The sequence below is a fragment of the Brachyistius frenatus genome, unplaced genomic scaffold (genome assembly GCF_029030835.1).
Source record: "Brachyistius frenatus isolate BFR_SWC_R1_liver_20210118 unplaced genomic scaffold, ASM2903083v1 Contig_15, whole genome shotgun sequence".
NCBI classification, from domain to species: Eukaryota; Metazoa; Chordata; class Actinopteri; family Embiotocidae; genus Brachyistius; species Brachyistius frenatus.
Genome location: NW_027210614.1, coordinates 771,014 through 791,041, shown reverse-complemented (window position 1 = coordinate 791,041; position 20,028 = coordinate 771,014). Strand labels below are relative to the sequence as shown.

The following is a 20,028-nucleotide window of genomic DNA, read 5'->3' as shown; positions in this document are numbered from 1 at the left end:
TACCTGATGCTAGAGAAGCTGAAGGGAGAGACCCTGCCTCTCCGCCGCTCTTTTGACTCATGACTTTTGGTTTCTGCTGAGTGGAGGAAGGCAACTGTAGCGCTCCGGGAAGAAGGTCATACACTGACTCTGTTGTGAGAGAAGGGGGAACCAATAAAAGGAATAATAAGTTAACAGCTTTTGTTGGTAAAACAAGAATTATGGTTCACATGGGTCGGGTCGACCAACTCGTACATTCTCGTTTAGAATCATACTTTCCTGGGAAACACAATTTAATGTTATCACAGTGTTGCAAACCATTATACAGCGATTGCTGGAACACACCCTTGACCTGGTTGGCAAAGAATCTGATCAAATGACAAGGAAATACATGCAATACAGGGCCATGTCTATGGGAACAATGCATGATAATTCCATTATTAGTTCAGATCCCAGACGGATTTCCACCTCCTTACTCCACCTCCAAACTCTGCCGCTGGCTGCATATATGCAAAATCATGCCACACCTATGCCAGCCCTCTCCATAATGGCATAGACTGGAAATCAAGAGGAACCAAAAAACTGTTGATCTGACTCAAATTAGAGCAGAAATAAATGAGTCCCTCTTCATGATAATTATTATCATCAGAACTTGTAATTTCATTCAAAAGAGCCATCTTTCGTAGTCAAAAAAAGCAATAACCATTTTGCAGCACCACAGATTTAAAAGAGCACTCCACTACTTTAGCATTGCTCGGCTAATGTATAACACTGTTGAATTCATGATTTATAATGTGTTATGCTACTACAGATTAATGTAGCCTCAAGCTGTTAGCCTGGAACAGAAATGAAACGTGGGCAACAGTAGTAAGGCGAGCTCACTTCTTACTCCACACCCCCAGATTTCTTTCAGTTTGAAACTTGTAGTCTTTAAATGACATCACTCGGGGCAATTTAGCAGACGTCACACAGCTTGTTCTATAGCTTTATACACCATTTTCCACATAAGCAGTATAATGCCGCGAGACCTGTACAATGAGATCGCTAAAACTGGTGGAGTTACCGTTACCGAAGACTTGTGACTACTGCTGCAACAATGAAAAAATTAAAATGAATTGTAAACTATTTTGATTATTAACTTTGCCATTGCCAGTCCAAGGCCCTGGGGAGAAAGGAGGAGGGTTTGGCATAGTGATAGTAACCCCACCCTAAAGAACAAACCTGCCACAGAGACACTGACAAGAGGCCAAGACATTTCCTTGGAAGAAGCAGCTTCTTCCCACAGTAGATGTATGACACCATGTGGTGAAAGCCAGAAACTCCTGGAAGCCACACTGCCGATCATACTTTTCTTGACCAAGACATTAATTGTCGAAATGTAAGAACAATGCACGAAACAAGGAGAGCAGCTCTAGTGGAAGAAGAGATAAAGAAGTATAACCTGACTGTAGTGGAAATCTGTCAGATGAGATAGGGTGAGCAGAGCTAAGTCCGTCAAGCTAAAATCAGGTGAGAAAAATAGTTTTCCTAGACATAAAGAAGGAGGTGCCAAGCACATCGTGGGTGTAGCACTCGTGCGCTAGCCCTTGGTAGGGTTAGGGTTGCAGACCATCCTTGACCAGTGCTACGAAAACAGGGAGACTTTAAGGCACACACCAGACAGGATTAAAGGCTAACAATAACCGACAAGTCTCAGCTTCGACTGTACATGAAGTGCAGGATGAAGAGGAAAACCCGGACACCCAGTGGCAGAACATCAAGAGGACTCTGGTGACCTGTTAAAAAGTGTTGACGAGCAAGACACAGCAACACAGATTGCCGTAAGATTCAGGCTGGAGTAGAAGTTGGCCTAATACAATACAGTATACCAACTTACAAAGCCAGCAAAAAAAAAACAATGAAAGTGGTCAGCACAGCTGTGGAGGGGATAATGGTCTTCACCTTCTTACCAACATCGACTAACAGGGGGTCCCCGAAACAAATGTCAAAGCAAGAATGGGTCAGAATAGCTTTCTTACAGAGCAAGAACATCTGGAGCACAACCTTCAGAGAGATGCAGACCTTCATTTGCAATCGATGGATGCAACACTCTGCAATTTCTCAATACTGATCTCTGACAGAAGAGATCTAATCTGACTAACTACCTATTGAACATGAAGTAAAGAGAAGGTGGTATCAATGGTTTGGACATAATCTTCACAAACCAGCATCACCAGAGAGGTCCTCACATGGCATCCCCAAGGGAAAGAAAAGAGGCTGACCAAGAAACACTTGGACCTGCAGGCAGACACCAAGAGGATGGGTTAACCCAGGAGAGGCAGCAGTAGAGGGCCAGGAGGAACAGGAAGTAAATAAGTAATAAGGATATTGATTAATTCATCATTTTCTTCTTTTATTGTTTTTTTATCATTGTACATTTTCAGAAAAAATCCGATGACTTCTTTCACCATTAAAAAACAAACATTGCACCTATGTGATGTTTTTGTTTACATTAGCAAACATTCATTAAACAATAAGGTTGAGGGCTAACATTTGAATGACGTCTTGTTTTTAGCGATAACTTCATTATCTCAGAGGGCGCGGTAGAATTATATCAAACTCTACATCCACTGCCTGTGGAGGTCATCTCACAACCTCGTCCATTTCACTAACCTAGAAGAGTTTCTCAGGGCTCTCAATAGACCTAGAGGACCAAACTAGATGGAAAAAAACAAAAGTTAACTAAACAATTGAGGTCAAAGCAAAAGCTGTTGGTGGCATCCCAAATAAAAAGCAGATCTCATTACAAACAGACAACAGGTTTATAGAACGGCTTTTTCTCCCCCTCAGGGCCAACAGGACATGGGGAGGGGAGAAAGCCTTGGGTCAACAGCATGACAACACTTTTACTAGCAGCCTGATTCATCATCCAAATATTATGGTATGAACTTAGAGCGGCCATTACAGTCGCCTGACTCTCTTCTCTGCCAACTGCCAGCTTTAATTACTTGCAGCTGAGTCCCAGGGTTTGGTGTGTATATCAGATACTTAACCCTCCCATTGTTACCACTCGCTGTGTACAATAGACAAACCTGGGACATACTGAAACCAGCCCATGCCTCTTCATTCCAAAAGCCCTCCAGTCTCTTACAGCTCGCTTTAGAAGAGCAGGGAATGCTGGTTCCCAGAAAGGGAGCTTAAAACTGGACTCGGCACACTCATATAACTCACACTGAACCTCCCATATACACAGAGGATTCTAGTGTGGTTTTGCTGGTTATTTGCTAAGTTCTCCAAACAAAATCACAGACACACATGCATGCACATGCACACAAACACCCCCCACCATGGCCACAAAAAACACTTTCTCTGCCCCTGCATTTATACTTCAACTCTACAGTCGTCTTGGGGCTCACTGACTGACTGCACATGCAGCAACATGTGCTGTGAGTGTGCAGCCCTTCCAGTAAACAGATTGCCAACCGCACAGACAGAAAATATGTACTCTTCTCTCAGAGCAGTGGTCTCGAATCACTGGCTGGCCTGTTCAAAGTGTTTCCACAGTGCCTTTGACGTTATTAAAGTCTGAAAAAAGAATCTTATTTTGCTGCATATTTGTTTCCTCGTAAGCAGACAGAGTGCAATTCTTTATTTACATGTGACAAAACACTGTCCCTTTCACACAGGAGAAGTTTTTTTTTTTAAAAAAGAAAAAATGGTCAGCCTTGTTAGCCTGAAAATCAACCGTACCAACTCGCACAGATCACGTGATGTTTTGATTTGACCTGAAGAACACAGTCATTCTGAAAATCATAATACTAGATTAAAACCTGACCAAAAGCTTTCACACTGACACCATGTGGTTACTTCTGTTCAGGTCTGATCATGCTAATAACACTGTGACTGAACAATGGCCACCTTCATGACCTGTTTCACTAATTTCCACTCCTACACACAAATACCAAACCACACACTTCCAGTCCAAGTTTCACGTCAGTAACCCTGCATGCAGTTCGATAGTTTTGGAGCGAACAGTCAAATATCGTCGCTCTTTATCCCGTCGCCGTGCTTTGTGATATGTTTATATGGTAAGTAGTGCAGGCTAAAGGTGAAAAAAGAAAGCACTCACCATGTGAATGGCAGGACTTACACTCCCATTCATTTCCCTCACATTCCTGCTGCTTGCTCTTACTAGTCCTGGCACCTGGGGCGTGGCACTGGTTTTTTTGGCTGAGTGACTGATTTAACTCCCTTCTGTCCCCCTCCTCCACTCCACCTACCTCTTTCTCTGTCTTGTTTACTGTGCTCCAGACCCTTTTCTCTACTGCATCTCGCTCAACAGGTTGGTGGTATTGTCATGTGGAATCCTGTCACGCAGAAACAAAGCAGTAGTATAACCTATTTAAAGAATCCAGGCTACACGAAAAGACAAGGTGGACCGATTGAACTTAGTTGGAACACTACCTGACAAAACGTGACGAGGAAGACAAGCTTAATCTCACCTTGTCAGTACTTTTGGAGATAATTTCAACCAGCGAGAACAGAAACAGTGAAGGGGCTGGCACCTGCAGCAAACCATGTACAACAACCCTGAAATGTTTACAGCCAAGCCTACATGAAGGCTGCCAAGGACTCCATAGCAACACAGATCAGGGGCAAGTCTTTTGAGCGTTTCTGTCTCTCGTGAGCTAACAAAAAGAATTTGAGAAAACAGTACTGTCCAAAGTTAAAAAAGGAACTGGGCATTTAGAAAGTAGGCTATTACATAAACAGCACTGCATTGTAATCATCTGAAACATCTGTGTAAAATGTCACCACCAGATTATACCTTTTATAATAAGAGTCTACCATTCGTGTTCAGTTAATGCATAGTTAGTCACAAAATTAGCTGTTTAGTAATTGTAATTGATTAATTACATAACAGATGGATAATGAAGTTATAAATCAATTTACATTTAGGTCATATAGTCATTAATGTAACTGGCAGCGCAGTGTTTTAGCTTATGGTAGTTTTGAGCATGAAAGATGCATAACAGGCCTCAGTTTCATCTTTTCTCTATGTACTGCTTTTTTGTGCATTTACATAGAAGTGGGCAATATTTTCACGATATCATCATTATTATTACTAGAGCACTGACAAGTTTATTCTTCTACTTTAAAACGTCCTGCTTTGGTCACTTTACTAAAACTATCACATAGTTATCATACTTTTTTATGTCATGTTTATGTTCAATAACTAATTACTGAAGATATGGTCAGGAAATTGAAATGCTGCAATGTTGTGACCTAACTTGCATGTATTTGTTTCTGATCTTTTGACATTCAAACTTGAGTTTCTGACATATTGAGCTGATCACCATGCCAACATTACTAATTACTTTTGCAGTGAAAATGTTCTTGTGCGTGCATGAAACCAGCATTAGTTATTTTAAAAATGTCATTCCACTTGATTAACATATGAGGTCAGTGAATGTCAATGAAGTTAGACTAAAAATTAGAAGCACCTCTCAATAACACAAGCTATAGGCTCAAAAATAACCCAAACGTTGAATGAATAATTCTCTAACTGATAGATTACATGACATTTACAAGCTGAACAAACTTGTCAAAGAAGTACGCCTACTTTAAAAGAGAACTGTCAACATGATGTAAGCATGAATGTATATGGATGCCGGGCCAGTGTAAGTACAAACATCCACAGGGTGTTCATTTTGCAGTTAGAAAATGATTTTTTTTCCCACAACTTGGGAAAAACCACACGCAAAACAAGCCAAAAATGCTCTGGGCCACAACTCACAACAACAGTGATAAACAGTAACAAGCATTTATCCATTGGCATGTTAATTAATGCAGGATCTGCCTACAATGCTGCTGAGTCAACGCTCCCTGATTTTGTTCAAACACAAATCAAAATGCCCATGTTTCCTCCCAGAACTGTGTTTATATTGACTGTAATTCATATGGTGATTCAGGAGGAAACATCTGGAATCGGGGGCATTATTGGATGTTTTACAAATCCAGAGTGAATTTCTCTAATGTTCATAACTTAAAAATATACATGGTATTAACATACATTGATCATTTCAGCCACATCAGTTCTTGACATATATGTATTCATGCATTTCATCATAATTAGTCATTAATTAGTGTTTGTTCAGTGAAATTTAATCAGTCAGTTATGAGATATATTCAAATTAGATTATCTGAGTCGTACATATCAGGCTTTGTATGATGTTACTGTACGTTAGATAATGAAGGCAGATGGAAGATGTCATAATTTAAGTTGTAAACGCAGCTCTCCATACAGCAGCGCCCTGTATTTATCTGCATCTTGCAGCGAGTTTAATCCACATCTGTTTTCTCACACAACCTTCATTTTGACTGTAGTCTGTCACTAATGGGCTGAATGATTGCGTCAAACACGATGACTCAAATTATGTCGAAAGGAAATTGCGCGCAGTGCTTACGTTACAACCTGATGCACAAAAGTAGCAATTCAACATGGAGGTGTTGTCATTGCATATAGTCACATACTGCATTCGGGAAGGATCATGACAACATCAGTTTGACAAAATGTTTTCGCGCAATGAGGAAACAGATGAGAATTACCACACTAGAGATGATATGTGCAATTAGTTATTGAGCATGTGCAATGCACCTTTTACGTTTTAATCGTATAGCTATCACAACTGCACATTTCCAATCAGTTGCCAGCAAAAGCAGGGAAGTAAAAGATGGAAATTTCAGTCAGGCACTAAGAATGATTGAAGGTGTATTTTATGATATTATCTTTAAAATGCTTTCATACTTACATGAGCTTGCATGAGATCACTTTGACTATAAACCAATATTTCTACCTCAGTCTCAACCCCCTGGTGCTCATCTTACTGTCCAAACAGTAAAAGCTTTGTCTGGTTGTAATGTTAACAACTTAAAAGGGGTGATACACTGTGAACAAAACTATCCAGAAAATCTGCTCACAATATCGATTAAGATTCCCTGACTTTCATTCTCATTTCATATGGGCCTCAGTCGCATAGAAGTCAATCTTCTACTTCGAACTGGCTCTGGGCCAAGCCACACGTAAACTTACAATTCAGTGTGCAGAAACACAAAAGCCAAGAAAGGCAAAAAACACACGGGGGAGTTTAAGTTTGGTGAGATTTGGTAGATGAAAATATATGCTGACTGTTTCTGAAAAGCTTTTTGAAAAAGTCTGACGACGTATTCTTTCCACAGTCATTTGAAAAAGTGAGTCAGTGAAGTTTCAGAGGTTCAGTTACTTGTGTCACACCAGGCTCAGAGTTTGTGGCATGTAGCTCTTTCAGCCCAGTTAATCCTAAAGCGACCAGGACCGACCTCCGGGCATCAGTTTACACGACTTGCTTTCAACAAACACCTACCAGTATCCTGACTTTACAAAATAGCCCACTGAGACTCGTGTGAGGGCCAAAACAGCCAGCTATAAGTCATGTTTGAAAACTAAGTGGGTCCACTGTTGGATTTATGATCCCCACTGCAGAGCAATGGAGCCGGTGTTACCGTTTGTAGTTTGGGAGTGGATACAGCTGGGTAAAACATAGTTAAACTCTGGCTCAGCATAATGCTCTTCAACATCAACCTTTAGCTCTGTGTTTACCATCGGACTCCAAAGATAGAACAGATACTGAACTTAACATGAACGCGTGACTTCAGAAAGCGCTGGAATTCAAACTATTTACAGAGGACAGCAAACACGCAGGCTCACATACATGCGCACCCACCAATAATATGCCACGTTTGCATACAACTGAACATCTCCACCATATCAGGCTTAACTCCTCTAGTGACCATCTGTTTTCCTCTGAATCACACAGAAATAACTTGGAGCTACACACAACATGTTTGGTGTGCCAATACAGGCATTTCTGTCTAATTCACAGGGAAACTATGCTGAGGCAACAGGAAGAGCTTTTAGCAATGCTGCACGCACACTCAGCCACGGTGTGACATCACTGAGCTGTGATGCTAACCACATTGAGGAATAATAACAAAACAAACTTCATAAACTGCTCAGTCAGTTTTCATGTTCACGTCATGCCAAACATTTGAACTACCCCACAATGTTTCACAAGAAACCACTGCATACAGTATTAAACATCAAAAATATAACCATCATCTGGATGTGCACAAACAATCCATCATCAAAATTAAAACAGAAAACCAGGCAATACATACTTTACATCGCACACTTTGAAGCATGTTTGTCTTTGTAAAACGTCTGTTAAAATGTGCACTATGGCAGACGAAAGAAAATGTGGAAGATACTTCTGTGTAGCGGTTTTAAAAAATAGTTCAACATTTAGGGAAATATCCTTAGTCACAGTTAGACGGAAGGATTAATAGCCCTTCCATGTCTGTGCAATAAATATAAAGTTACACCCAGCAGGCAGCAAGCTTTGCATAATTGTAATGGGGAAACAGTTAAAACATGTCTCTGGAGTCCACCAGCCAACAGCACTAAAGCACACTAATTAGTGTGTTATTAATGTTTAGTTTGTAAAAACTGAAGTGTAAAAATGACAATTGACTGCAGTGGCTTAGCTTAGCTTTGTCTTGTCAATATAACACAATAAGGTGAAAAAAAAGCTCAGGATTACTGAAGGAAAAGTTACTCCTGGTTGGATCTGCATCAGTGTCAGGCATGCATTAAAGGTCTGGGACTGCCCTGTGACTGATCATGTAACAACTCAGAACAATAAAATCTAAATCTTTCAGCAGATGACTGAGGTAAAGACTCCAATAAGCCAATCCATGTTTGTTTGGGCAGTAAACGTACACACGGCCCACAGACCATCTACAATCTTATTGAACATGATTTCAAATCAGCTGTGGGGTCACAAAGATTTTGGAAATCATGCAGACTGATTTCTGATGGAAGCTGTTGACTCTATTGATAAGAAAGAAAAGAAACGGATTTTTAAAAAGCTGGTTTTCGGACATTTAGCGCATACTGGGAAGTTCTGTTTGTGTCTTGAGACATTCACAAATTCAATATAAAACAGTTGAAAATAAGACTATGGAACTTCTGTAAACTGAGAAGACTTTTCAAAACAATCCCTGCATAATACAAAAACAACCAGCAGGTCTGCTCAGGCCATGCAAAACCCTAACCTGCTTCTTTGGAGCTTATGGTCTGTCTCTCCTTGTTTCTCAAGTTTTATTTCTAACAGATTTGCCTGTTTCCAAATTTTTGACAATTTGTTCTTAACGATTCGAGAGTTAGAGTAATCCCAGACCTTCAGCTATTAATTACGTAAAAGGATTTGCTGTAAAGTCTAATTAAGGATTTGGAATGTCTGCTGATTAGGCAAGAAAAACCACAGCAGACTGAGAGAAGGGTGGCCACAAAACTACACAGCTGTACTCACCTTTGTTACACTGTTTAACTGAAAAATAAAAATGAGGTGGAAGTGACTTTGGGGTTCCCATATGTAGATATAACTGAGGTTCCAATTTCAAGTTTCATTTTTGTCTGGAAATGTAAAAATGTTCACCCTTCATCAGCCTTTGATCCAGGACCCGTTTATTCCGTTTCTGCATCATGCATGTCCCACATGCTACAACAAGATTTATGTTGAAATACATACATAATAAAACCCGGGAGAAGCATGAAGACAGAAAGAGTTGTAGAGTTATTTTGCTCGTTATTTGAGCAGGTTGCAGCTTGTTGAGACGGTGAGAGATGTCATTTCTGCTGATGAAGTCGTATTTAACTCACCTAAACAATGTCATCTTTGCCAAATTCTGATACATGAAGGAGTGGCAACCATGACACAATAACGCTGACATAATTATTATGGGTTATAAAATGTATAAGAAGGATTAGTTAAATATCAATATGATGGCATATTCAAAAAATAATTATATAAACTGACTGAAGAAATGATGATTAAAAACTATTCAGTTGAGTCCAGGTTTACTTGTCTTAACTTGTCCTGAGCGAATTGCAAAAAGCAAACGTGACCTTTGATGTTAAATTGAACTCGGGCAGGACAACTTTAAACAAGGTTAAAAAGACTATAATGTAGTCAAGAGCTGAGCTGACTTCCAGGAGCAACTGAATTTAAAAACAAACAAACATGAAATGATCAGCCTTGTGAGCTGCTGTCAAGCTCTAGATTGTTTAGATTTCATTTGAACGAAAGAACAACTTTCAATCAACTGTCATAAATAATCATTATCCAACATAAACAGTATTCACTGGTCTATTTTTTTTTTATGATTCTCAAGCATTACATCTTTTATATACTTGCAACATACTAAGAGCAAGTTCCAAAACTCAAAGATAATGAGATAGGTCCCTATTTCTGTGAATCACATGGAACAACAGAAGGGTTTCAGTATTAATAAGTTTGATGCTGAAAATATTGTACTAAACCGCTGACAAAGAAAAAAAGAGAGAAAATCAGGCCAAAAAAAAATTCAAAAAGGGTCTGCACACTAAAATCACTTTCATTCAGTTGCACGGGGTAAAAGTTTTTACTGAAGCTTCGGCTATGAAATCCAGGTTCATATCTGAATCCTCAAAACTTTTCACCCACTTCCAAACAGATGCAAAAGTCCATCCATCCATTTCCTTCTGCTTCCCCGGGGTCAGCTCACCTGGATAAGCCCCAGAGCCAGACGCAGAAGTAGCTACCTGGGGTGGCGGGGCGTGGTTGTGGTCAGCTGCAGGAGGGACTGATTGGGGGAGTGGTTCAGGGAACGGTGCCAGGGAGATAGTTAATTAGCGCAGGTGCATGGTGTTACTGATTGTCTCTCTCTCCACATATAGCAGCAGTAGCACGCCGGACGGCCTCTCACTCCTGTGGGGACGCAGAGCAGCAGGGTGGCTGCAGACCTGCCGTTGGGCTCGGAAGCAGGAGATTCTTTTGTTGTTTAAATAAACACATTTGCCAGTACTTCAGCTGTTGTGTGTCTCTATGCTGAGGGTACCCACGGAAGTAACCGACGGGTGTTACACTACTCTTTAGTTAATCCTCAACATTGTACTTTTAGGTTTTATTGGAAATGTTAACAATCCCTGAGAATTTCCAAATAACGTTGACAGGAAACGGTGCAGCCAATGTGTCTCTTTCAGCCTCTATCGTCAGCGTTGGACTCGGGCAGCAGGCTGTTGGCGACAGTGTCTTTTTCATGGGACCACTGGGGGTGCCCATGTTTAGATAGCAAGCAAGAATACAAACAATGACAGGATACAGGAGGAAATCAGACAGAGCGATGCTGCACTTCATTCCAGCCCTGCCAGTCTGCCAAGAAAGCAGCAAATGAGTCAGAAAAAAGAAATGAAAACACAGGATACTGAGATACCACAAGTGTGAGGCTTCAGGTTGGATTGCCTAACTACTTTAGATAGAATAGATTGGTAGATAGGTTCCTTTATTGATCCCAGAAGGGATAGGAGACGTCTTATCAGCTAAATATGTAGACAAACAATACCCCTACTCTGGATGGCTCCAAGACCCACCACAACAAAAGTTCAAAGTGCCAAGAAGATGAATATAAAATGGTTCAGTATCCATTTCAGCATGAAACATTTAACCAAATAAAATGTTTGGACACACAAAAGCATGACAGAAAACAAGGTGCCACGAACACAGCGCCAACGTTACTCCATATTTCTGCAGGTCACGAAATACGTTTCTGTATGAGCCTCTACAAGAAAGCTTTGTCATGTGATAAACTGTGTCAAAGGCAAAAAACAAAGTCACTGTGGACAGATCCATCCCCTGAAGCCAACACAAACCTGGATCATGTTTTTGAAACCATTGAGTGACAGTCTTTTGTGTCTCAAAACATTGATGGCAGGATGGAAAAAATCCTGAAGGCACATATCATATGGTTATGACCTTATGTGAGCCTCAGCCGTACCTCTCCTCCCAGCTCTGTGCAAAGGACCTTAATTCAGTGCCAGGCACACATGCAAATAAATTGCTGTTGGATTTGTATTATACGCTGCACCACCTACTGACATGCAGCCTCAGTCAGAAAGTAGAAATACAGCTGGGGTATCTGGTGGCCTTGAATCATTTACAGTCCAAATCCCATGAGGTACCTATGTTGCATGTCAAACTGTGTCTGTACCAAAGAGTCAAACTCTAACTATGTGCTAACAAACATGTGAACACATAAGTGTATGTACTTACCAAACCACTTCCATATCTCCTGTCCTCATCTATTTTTGGACTGTGTCCACCACTTACCCAAAACTGTGCTGCTATTACCAAAACCCGACCCTGTCGGCCATCATGTTTCAAGAGCACAGTATTAAAAGCAGCACTGCCAGCTGTAATACAGCAAAATCCTGCTGGGATTTCAAAGGATGAAAAGACAACATGGCAGGATGATAGATGAGCCAATTATCGCTGACCATTAAAAGCATAATTGACATGACCAGTGAGGTGCAGCAACTGTCAGCTGTGATAGTAGACAGGGCAGCTGCTGCAGAGGGAAGGACATCATGAGAGAGAGTCACAGTACTGGTGTTAAAGGTCACAACCGTCAACCTTCAAAAAGACCAAACTGTTTCCGAGAGCTTGTGTTGTAAACCATATGAATCTTTCTGGTGCCGTCTCAACAAAAACTGAATGTGAGACGCGTCACAAAGGAGGAGTTTATTGTAAGGCTGGTATATTGGATTACGTGAAATAGGTCTTCTAGTTTCTGGTGTTTCAGTGTACATTTAGAAAACTACTGTGACGCAAACATCTGTGTGACGCTGGTATTTGTCAAGATGTCAGTCTGTTATTATTCAAAAGGGACAATATGTAAGATTTGTAGTTTAAAACATTCAAAAATTGACTAAACGTATCCACAGAATGGAGAGAAAAAGCTGCGGTGACTTTTTTGTCAACGACACCTGTGTATTGTGTTGCAGTGATATCTGCTGAAGCATGCTAAAGCAGCCTGTCCTGTCTTGTAATACCACAAGATGTGATACTGAGTCACTGTGGTGTCCAGTCAGCCCTTCAGTCCCACATTAGAGGAGGAAGAAGTGTATTTTCACCTCCTGTTAAAACGAATGAACAGTGAGCACAACGATTGCTGAAACGTTTGTCACTGCAGACAACTTGATGTAGAGATCGCAACGTTTCTTCCAGACTGCTGAGTAAACAGGTGTTAATGCTGTTAATGCTAACGGTGGCTATGCAGCGCTGGCTTATAGATGGAACTAATTGTATTCCATGAGGGGCAGCGGCAGGAAGAAAACACAACGGGACTGGAAACGTACATATTCCACCTTCAACGTGGATTGACTAGACAGGATCATGCACGTATATTCATTTTCTTCACAAAAAAATTACAAAAGTATTTGAACAAATTAAAGTTCAATAGCGCATTGTTTAAGTATTGTTTTTCTCCTATTGTGAAATATCTTTGCAGTGTAACACTCTCTACAGCCTAGTTATGAGCCTCTGACACCTTAACTGCTGCATCTCATCTGCCAATGGAAAGACTCTCGCCAGCCAAGATTCACCACACTTAATATTTAATGTCTTAGTTCAGAATCATCTTGCTCTCTGGCGAGAAACACGAGGGGTTGCTGTTAGATCTCACAGAGGCTTTGGGCTTTTCACAAAAGAGTGTAATAAATCTTTTACAAGAGGAGGACGAGCATTGGGCATAATGTTCTCCAGCACTCTTTCTTTACACTACGCTGACACTGGATTTACACTTAGCCTACTGAATCTGAATGAATCTTTCCTCCTGCATTGGACATCCAATGCTAAACTATAGATGATCCTGATAGCGGGGGACTCTACGGTCGACTCAAAGAAAGGAAATAGAAACAGAATAAAATGCTGCCGCAACTGTCAACTGGAAGATATACAACAAATTTGGTTAATTTTGTACACCGTTGTATTTGTACTGTATAGTGCTGCACAGCAACATTTGCCCGGAAAATAATCTCCAAAAAGCAAAACTCAGCTTCCACTTCATGAACATAATTGACCTGTAAACATAATATAGACGAAGGAGGACAAATTCTCCAACTCTTCTTGGAAAAACAGTGCATCTGTCAAAGCAGAAAAACTGACAGTTTCATTACAAATGATAACAAAAGTGCTCTACATATAAATATAGAAAACTGTCACTCTGCAGATTCAAAAACAAATACTTCTCACTGTCCAGAGGTTTGTCTCCTCTGATTAAGCATATACCATTCACATTTCAACTATAATCACCAGAACAACTGTACAAGGCAACAGCAATTTTGATGTTATTCAGTACATTTTTTAATGATATTTTACTACTAATAATTTTGCCAATGTTTTGAGATATTTTCAGAAAACTTTAAGTCTTTTTTTTCCTAGATATTTTATCATTTTGTGTCAGACATGTGGCTGATGTTTGGATGTTTTGCTTGCTTTTGTGAGATATTTGACATCTTTAAATTTACTGACAAGTGTAATACAACAACAAATGGGAGTCGAAGGATTTCTCTTGGCTTGGCAAAGAAAATAGCAGAAACCCATTTTATGACACTTGTAACTGTTGAAGGCTTCGGCAATCACACAAAAAGACCACTTCAGTGTCAGCTTCAGGTGCTTCAACAGGTTGAACCACTCATACGCTGATTTGCCGTGGCCAAAACAAAGTCACAAGTGTGCAGTAAATACCAGAGGAGGTGAAATTTGGAACTGACCCCGATTAGACTTCTTATTGAAGTTTGGTTAGTGTTAATGATTAATCAAAGAGATTTAAAGGAAGGTAAGGGAGTAAACTCACACCGTATGTCGAAGTGTGAGTGGTTTGCATCACTACATCACAGTCTTTTTAGAAACATGAACTCATCAACAGTGAAGAAACCTGAAATTTAAATCCACTTTCATGCTGCATATTCATTCATGAAAACAAATACAAAATAGTCTTCATAACTTTAACATGCATGCTTTTACTCTAATTCATAAACTACTTTTTACAACATTGGTAAAAAGAGATAAATTGATATTACATAATTATGCAATAGAAGAGTGCATGTTTTGTTTAATTTTAAAGAAAATGTTGTAGCTATTTTGGCAAGTTGTTCAGAGAGTGTATGACCATTGATATTCAAATGGAGACAGTGGTAGAAAGGAAGACCAAATATGACATAGTTCAGATGCCTGTCTGTCTGCATTCTTTCTCTCTCATCAGTGCATTCGTTTATCGAGCTCCTCTTCAGATTAGTCAAAGAGTCAGCTGTATGTATAAATGTCACTAACATTATCAGACATTCCCAGCCCATACAATACTAAAACAACTGGTGTCATCATGAGAGTATTACCTCAGGAGGACTAACTGTGGGCCCAGGAACCAAAACTGGAGCTTTAGCTTCCTTCAGTCCAAATAAAAGTTTTGGACCTAAATTTGGAGAGAAAGAACCATGCAGTGGGACTGAGAGTATAATAGACAGAGAACTGATACTATGCTGGACAAAACCCCAGTAAAGCACTTGTGAATGACAGAGGAGCCCGAGGGCCAGAACCAGAGGCCCATAGTGAACATCATGGACTCTACAAAGTGTGGTACATTAACCTGGTCCTTGGTCCTGGGCTCATATCCGGTGTTAGCTAGCTGTCTGTGCATTAATCCCCATTCATAGAACTATAATGACAATATGATTTCAGAGAAGAAAATATGTTGGGTTTTTTTTACATCATTCGTGTGATCATATAGCTGCTTCTTTTGTGACACCGAGCAACGAACACAGCTCAACTCTACCAGCTACAGGGACCGTGTGTACAACAGGGAGGGGATGATGTGGAAGAGATGAAAGCACCACAAAGACCGTTCTGAAGGATTACAAAACACTGCATCTGCTTCAGTGACCTCAGATTTAAAGAGTGACTCGTGAGTCGATGTTTAAAACAGGAAAAGGAAATATGTTGTGATATTTGTGAGATGTGTTTATGATGGAGACATCTTTTAAAATACATTTTGTATTTTTCAGATGGTTTCCCTCTGCGGTATTTTTTCTTTCATCATCAGATATCAACAAGCTTTCAAGGCAGTCAAGTATTTTTAAGCACATGCCGCCAAGTTTGCTTAACACAGCAGAGTCAATATTAATAGAGTGCTATTTAAGCCCAGGTTTATACACAGAGCAGCCAGAGAGTTAATGATTGACCAGGCTTTGGTGGGTGTCAATGAAAAAAAAAAAAACATAACTATGTCAAGACCTGAGGTCTTACAATTGTTAACCAGGCTCAATAGAACTTATGGGAAAGCCATAACATTCTTTAAGTTCAATGTGAAACTGCTGGGAAGACATTTTATTGCACTCATTAACCCACAGTCATTTACCAACCATGAAGGGTAGTACGACTCGCCTATCCTGAGTGCTATTGTTACAGTGTCTTGTTTTTCCTTGGTATTCCCTGGACTATTTGCATGCTAAAAATATGTATTCCTCATCATGATTCATCTTTGTGAAAAGCAGCCGGACGGACAAAACAACCCAATAACTAAGCAGAAATACAAAACAAAGCGGCTCCAATCTACAGTGATTCATGTCAACAACAGAGAGTAATTCCTTTTCATTCATGTCAACACAGGATTTCTTTCAAACAAAAGAGTCTCCAGACAGTTGACCAGTTATCCTTAAAGGAAAGGTGCAAAACTGACTTATCCTCTCACACATGACCCAGTTGACTATGAGGATACAAATACACAGTAGTGTGATTTGTAATCAAACGAGATAGATATGAGAAAACGTTAACATCGGTCTGGATCTCAACTATTATTTGGTGTACAAGAACTGACAGTCTACAGTATGAGTTGATGTTTTTTAAAGAGTCAAATGTAAAACTGAATGCAATCATAAATAACATGAGTTAAAGAATTAAACTGATCTAAGAAAAATTAAAAACTTTACTTCACTCTTCTTATTTTACTTTCCCAGTGCTTAAATGTAAAACAAAGTTGATTTTAATATTACATAATATTATATATTATATAACAATTAGAAGAATACAATACGGAAAAGTGAAAGTAAAATATGTAGTGTTTTTTTTTTTAACATTGTATTGATGATGTTTGGCTAATCAGCATCAGCATGAGGCAAAACAATTGAATTCCTAATTTTAATTGAAACCTTCAGTGTGGGAATTTTATGTATAAACGCCTGTTACATTCAAGCCCTTAAAAATAGTTCACACAACACTTGTAAAACCGATCACCACCCAGTAAATCTCTGTATTTCACAGGACACCGTTTTTAAATGTGGTGTCTGCTCAGACATTCGCTCACCCACTGGGCCTGCGAACTTTTAGCTTAATGCTTACTTTAATGGGAATAAAATAGTTAAATCAAGAGTCTCTTCTATTTTAAAAATGTTATCAAATCAAATGGATCAAGTTCTGATCGTGAAATGAGTCATTTTGCGCAGCTTGTGACACTCAGAACCATTTATCCACCGTTTTGCAGCCACAACAGTAGTACCAGAGTAAGCTACGGCGGAGCATTTAACACAACCTGTCAAGAGTGCTTTTGTAATGAGTCTTATAGGCAGAAATGGGGGAACTTCTCCATCCAAATGAGTAGCAAACCTAAACACAGTCATTTTAGGAAATATGCTGATTTAAAGATAATTTCTTCTCTATACACTCAGTATAGCCCTGATGCATTTCTGGCTAGACTGCATGGCCACCCCAGCCCAAGGCCAATTTCAGTAACAGTTTTAAAGCTTACCAAACATCGAACCACTGCAGAGACATTACATTCGATCGTTGCAAATTAAACATTACACTGTAAAGTCTCGACTTGGACTTAAAAGTTTACATTTGTTTTTATTTTCAGACCACTTTAGAACTTGTGATGAGCTGAATTCATGTACAGCTGACTGAAGTTGGTATCAAATGAACAGTCATTGGCAGCAACCTCACATGTCGCTTGGCCACCAATGCTGCCGATTCTTCATGTTGAATAAAGAACTCATTCTTCAAACTGAAAACTATAACATTGATATTGGCACTCAGACAATCATGCTGGATGCATTATCTGACTCTCAAGCAAGACATTGTTTGCCACAAAAGTTGTATGCTTTTAAGTGAAGAGTTAGTTCAAGAGATTTAAAGACAATTCTTCACTTTCCCTCGTGCTGGTACTTCCATAGAAGTGTGTTATTTAATGAATAAACTCTGTGTGTGAGTGTGCCACAGCAGAATAGTGTTTGTTTTCTAAACCTACACCTGGTGTTGTGAGTTCAGTCATTCTATCTTCAGATGGCCTCAGGCTCTCGCTGATGATCACATAGTTTATGTTAATGGCACCACTAGCGCCTCTCTGGGCGGTGTAGTCCATGTGTAGTGCCTCAGGGGGGGAGGGGGGGCCTATTCAAACAACCCACAGAAAATACAGTAGACAGCCCTGTTTTTCAACTGGCAGGGAAATAGTAAATTGGTCTGACCGGTGCAGCTGCTGAGGGCTTCAGTCAAGAAAAAAAAAAAAAAATAAAATAAAATACTTCAAGCTTACTTCAGGTGACAAAACCAAAACTGAAGGACACAGTGGGAATCTATAGGCTCTGAATGAGCTTCAGAGATAAAGCCTAGGCGACTATGAGCAGGCACGGTGTGACAAGAGGTAGACTACTTCACAGATAACAGACACCCTGGGGGCTGAACGCCAACACATGTCCGAACAAGTACCACCGAACACAGGTATCGCAGCAAGTTACAAACACCTTTACAACTAAAACATAGCAAACAAGTGTGACAAACAAAAGTAAGTATGAGAGACGTTTTTACCTTTAGAGTAAAAGGATCGATGTGAATTCAGGTCGAGGTCCCCGCTGAAAAGGGAGATAAAGTCAGAGGGCATCGCAATCCCTCAGACAGAGGAAACCGGACACCCTCAGTCAGACACAGCGTCACGTCGCGCAACTATTTTCTATCTAAGAGACAGAAAACCGTAAAAACTGTCTTTAGACAACAGTAGTAGCGAACTTGAGTTTAACGTTATGGCTAGTTAACTTTCTCTGCTGTCACTAGGCTGAGTCCCCCCTCGGTCCGCCTACGACGCGTGGTTGTTGTCAGCAGATGACCCAAACGCTTATGCTGGGAGCCACGCCCCCGCCAATGACGCACTACGTAATCATTACGTCGGAATTATCTATGAGGGGTTTTTATGAGTTGTTGGGCTTGTCTGCTTACAACCATGAACTTTAAAAAATATATATATTTTTTGTTTTTTGTTTTTACTCCGTGGTAATTTTATTAATATTTTTGTACTATTATCGACTCTGTCTTTACGTGTATTAACTTCAGCCCCGACCTATTTAACTTCAATAAACCAGATGTTCTTTGAGTGTCTGACCACCAAAAGATGTCTATATTTGTGGATTCTGTTCAACAAACAAAACAAAATTATGATAAAGGCACAAGAAATTGTGTTTCAATGTTCATAATTTGTATTTGATTTAGGATAAACCTTCTTTATCTCCAGAGGTTTGGGTGCTGCACAGATAAAAAGAGAAATGTAATAAATAAATACTTAAGAGTCATATAAAACAAGAAAAAGTAAGGAAATAAAAACAGAAACTGTAAAATTGAATTGCAAATAGAAAACATACTGCACACTAACATTCAATATACTGTATACGTAATACATACCGTACTTTAGTAGTGTGGAAGTGAATTTACAACAGGCCATCGATATGAAGCGCTGTCGTTTATGATTCACAGATCTTCAGATCATATTACATATTACTTTGTATTTTGACAACATTTATACAGTAAGATGATATCTTGTTGAATATTATAACATCAACAGCTAGGAGCGCCATGGGTTTTTAGAACTGTGTATTTTTTATCAGTTCTTTTTCAGGCAGCCACCTCATGTTTGTTGTCTCAGCTTTTGTTGTCACTCCCTTAATGGGAGCTTGGCCTTGTTTCATAAATATTAACTGTTATACAGCATATCATATGATATAATTGCCGAAATGGAATAGTACTTAGCTCTTGCCTTATACTAACTTGCTAAAAACATAAGATATATCTATATTTGACATGTTGCTGAATATTATACTATCGACCACTGGACATG

At 39.7% G+C, this 20,028-nt stretch overlaps 1 protein-coding gene across 1 annotated transcript in view; it reads right to left on the bottom strand.

The window, feature by feature from the left end:
• nfat5b (nuclear factor of activated T cells 5b) overlaps positions 1–19,009 on the bottom strand; it is a 35,472-nt gene extending 16,463 nt beyond the window's left edge. Inside the window, exons 1-2 of the mRNA XM_069693461.1 lie at positions 18,732–19,009; positions 4–129 (exon numbers count right to left, since the gene is read on the bottom strand). Coding sequence (XP_069549562.1) covers positions 4–129; positions 18,732–18,804 — 199 coding nt within the window. The 5' untranslated portion in view covers positions 18,805–19,009. The remainder of the gene's footprint in view (positions 1–3; positions 130–18,731) is intronic.
• Positions 19,010–20,028: the final 1,019 nt, after the last annotated feature.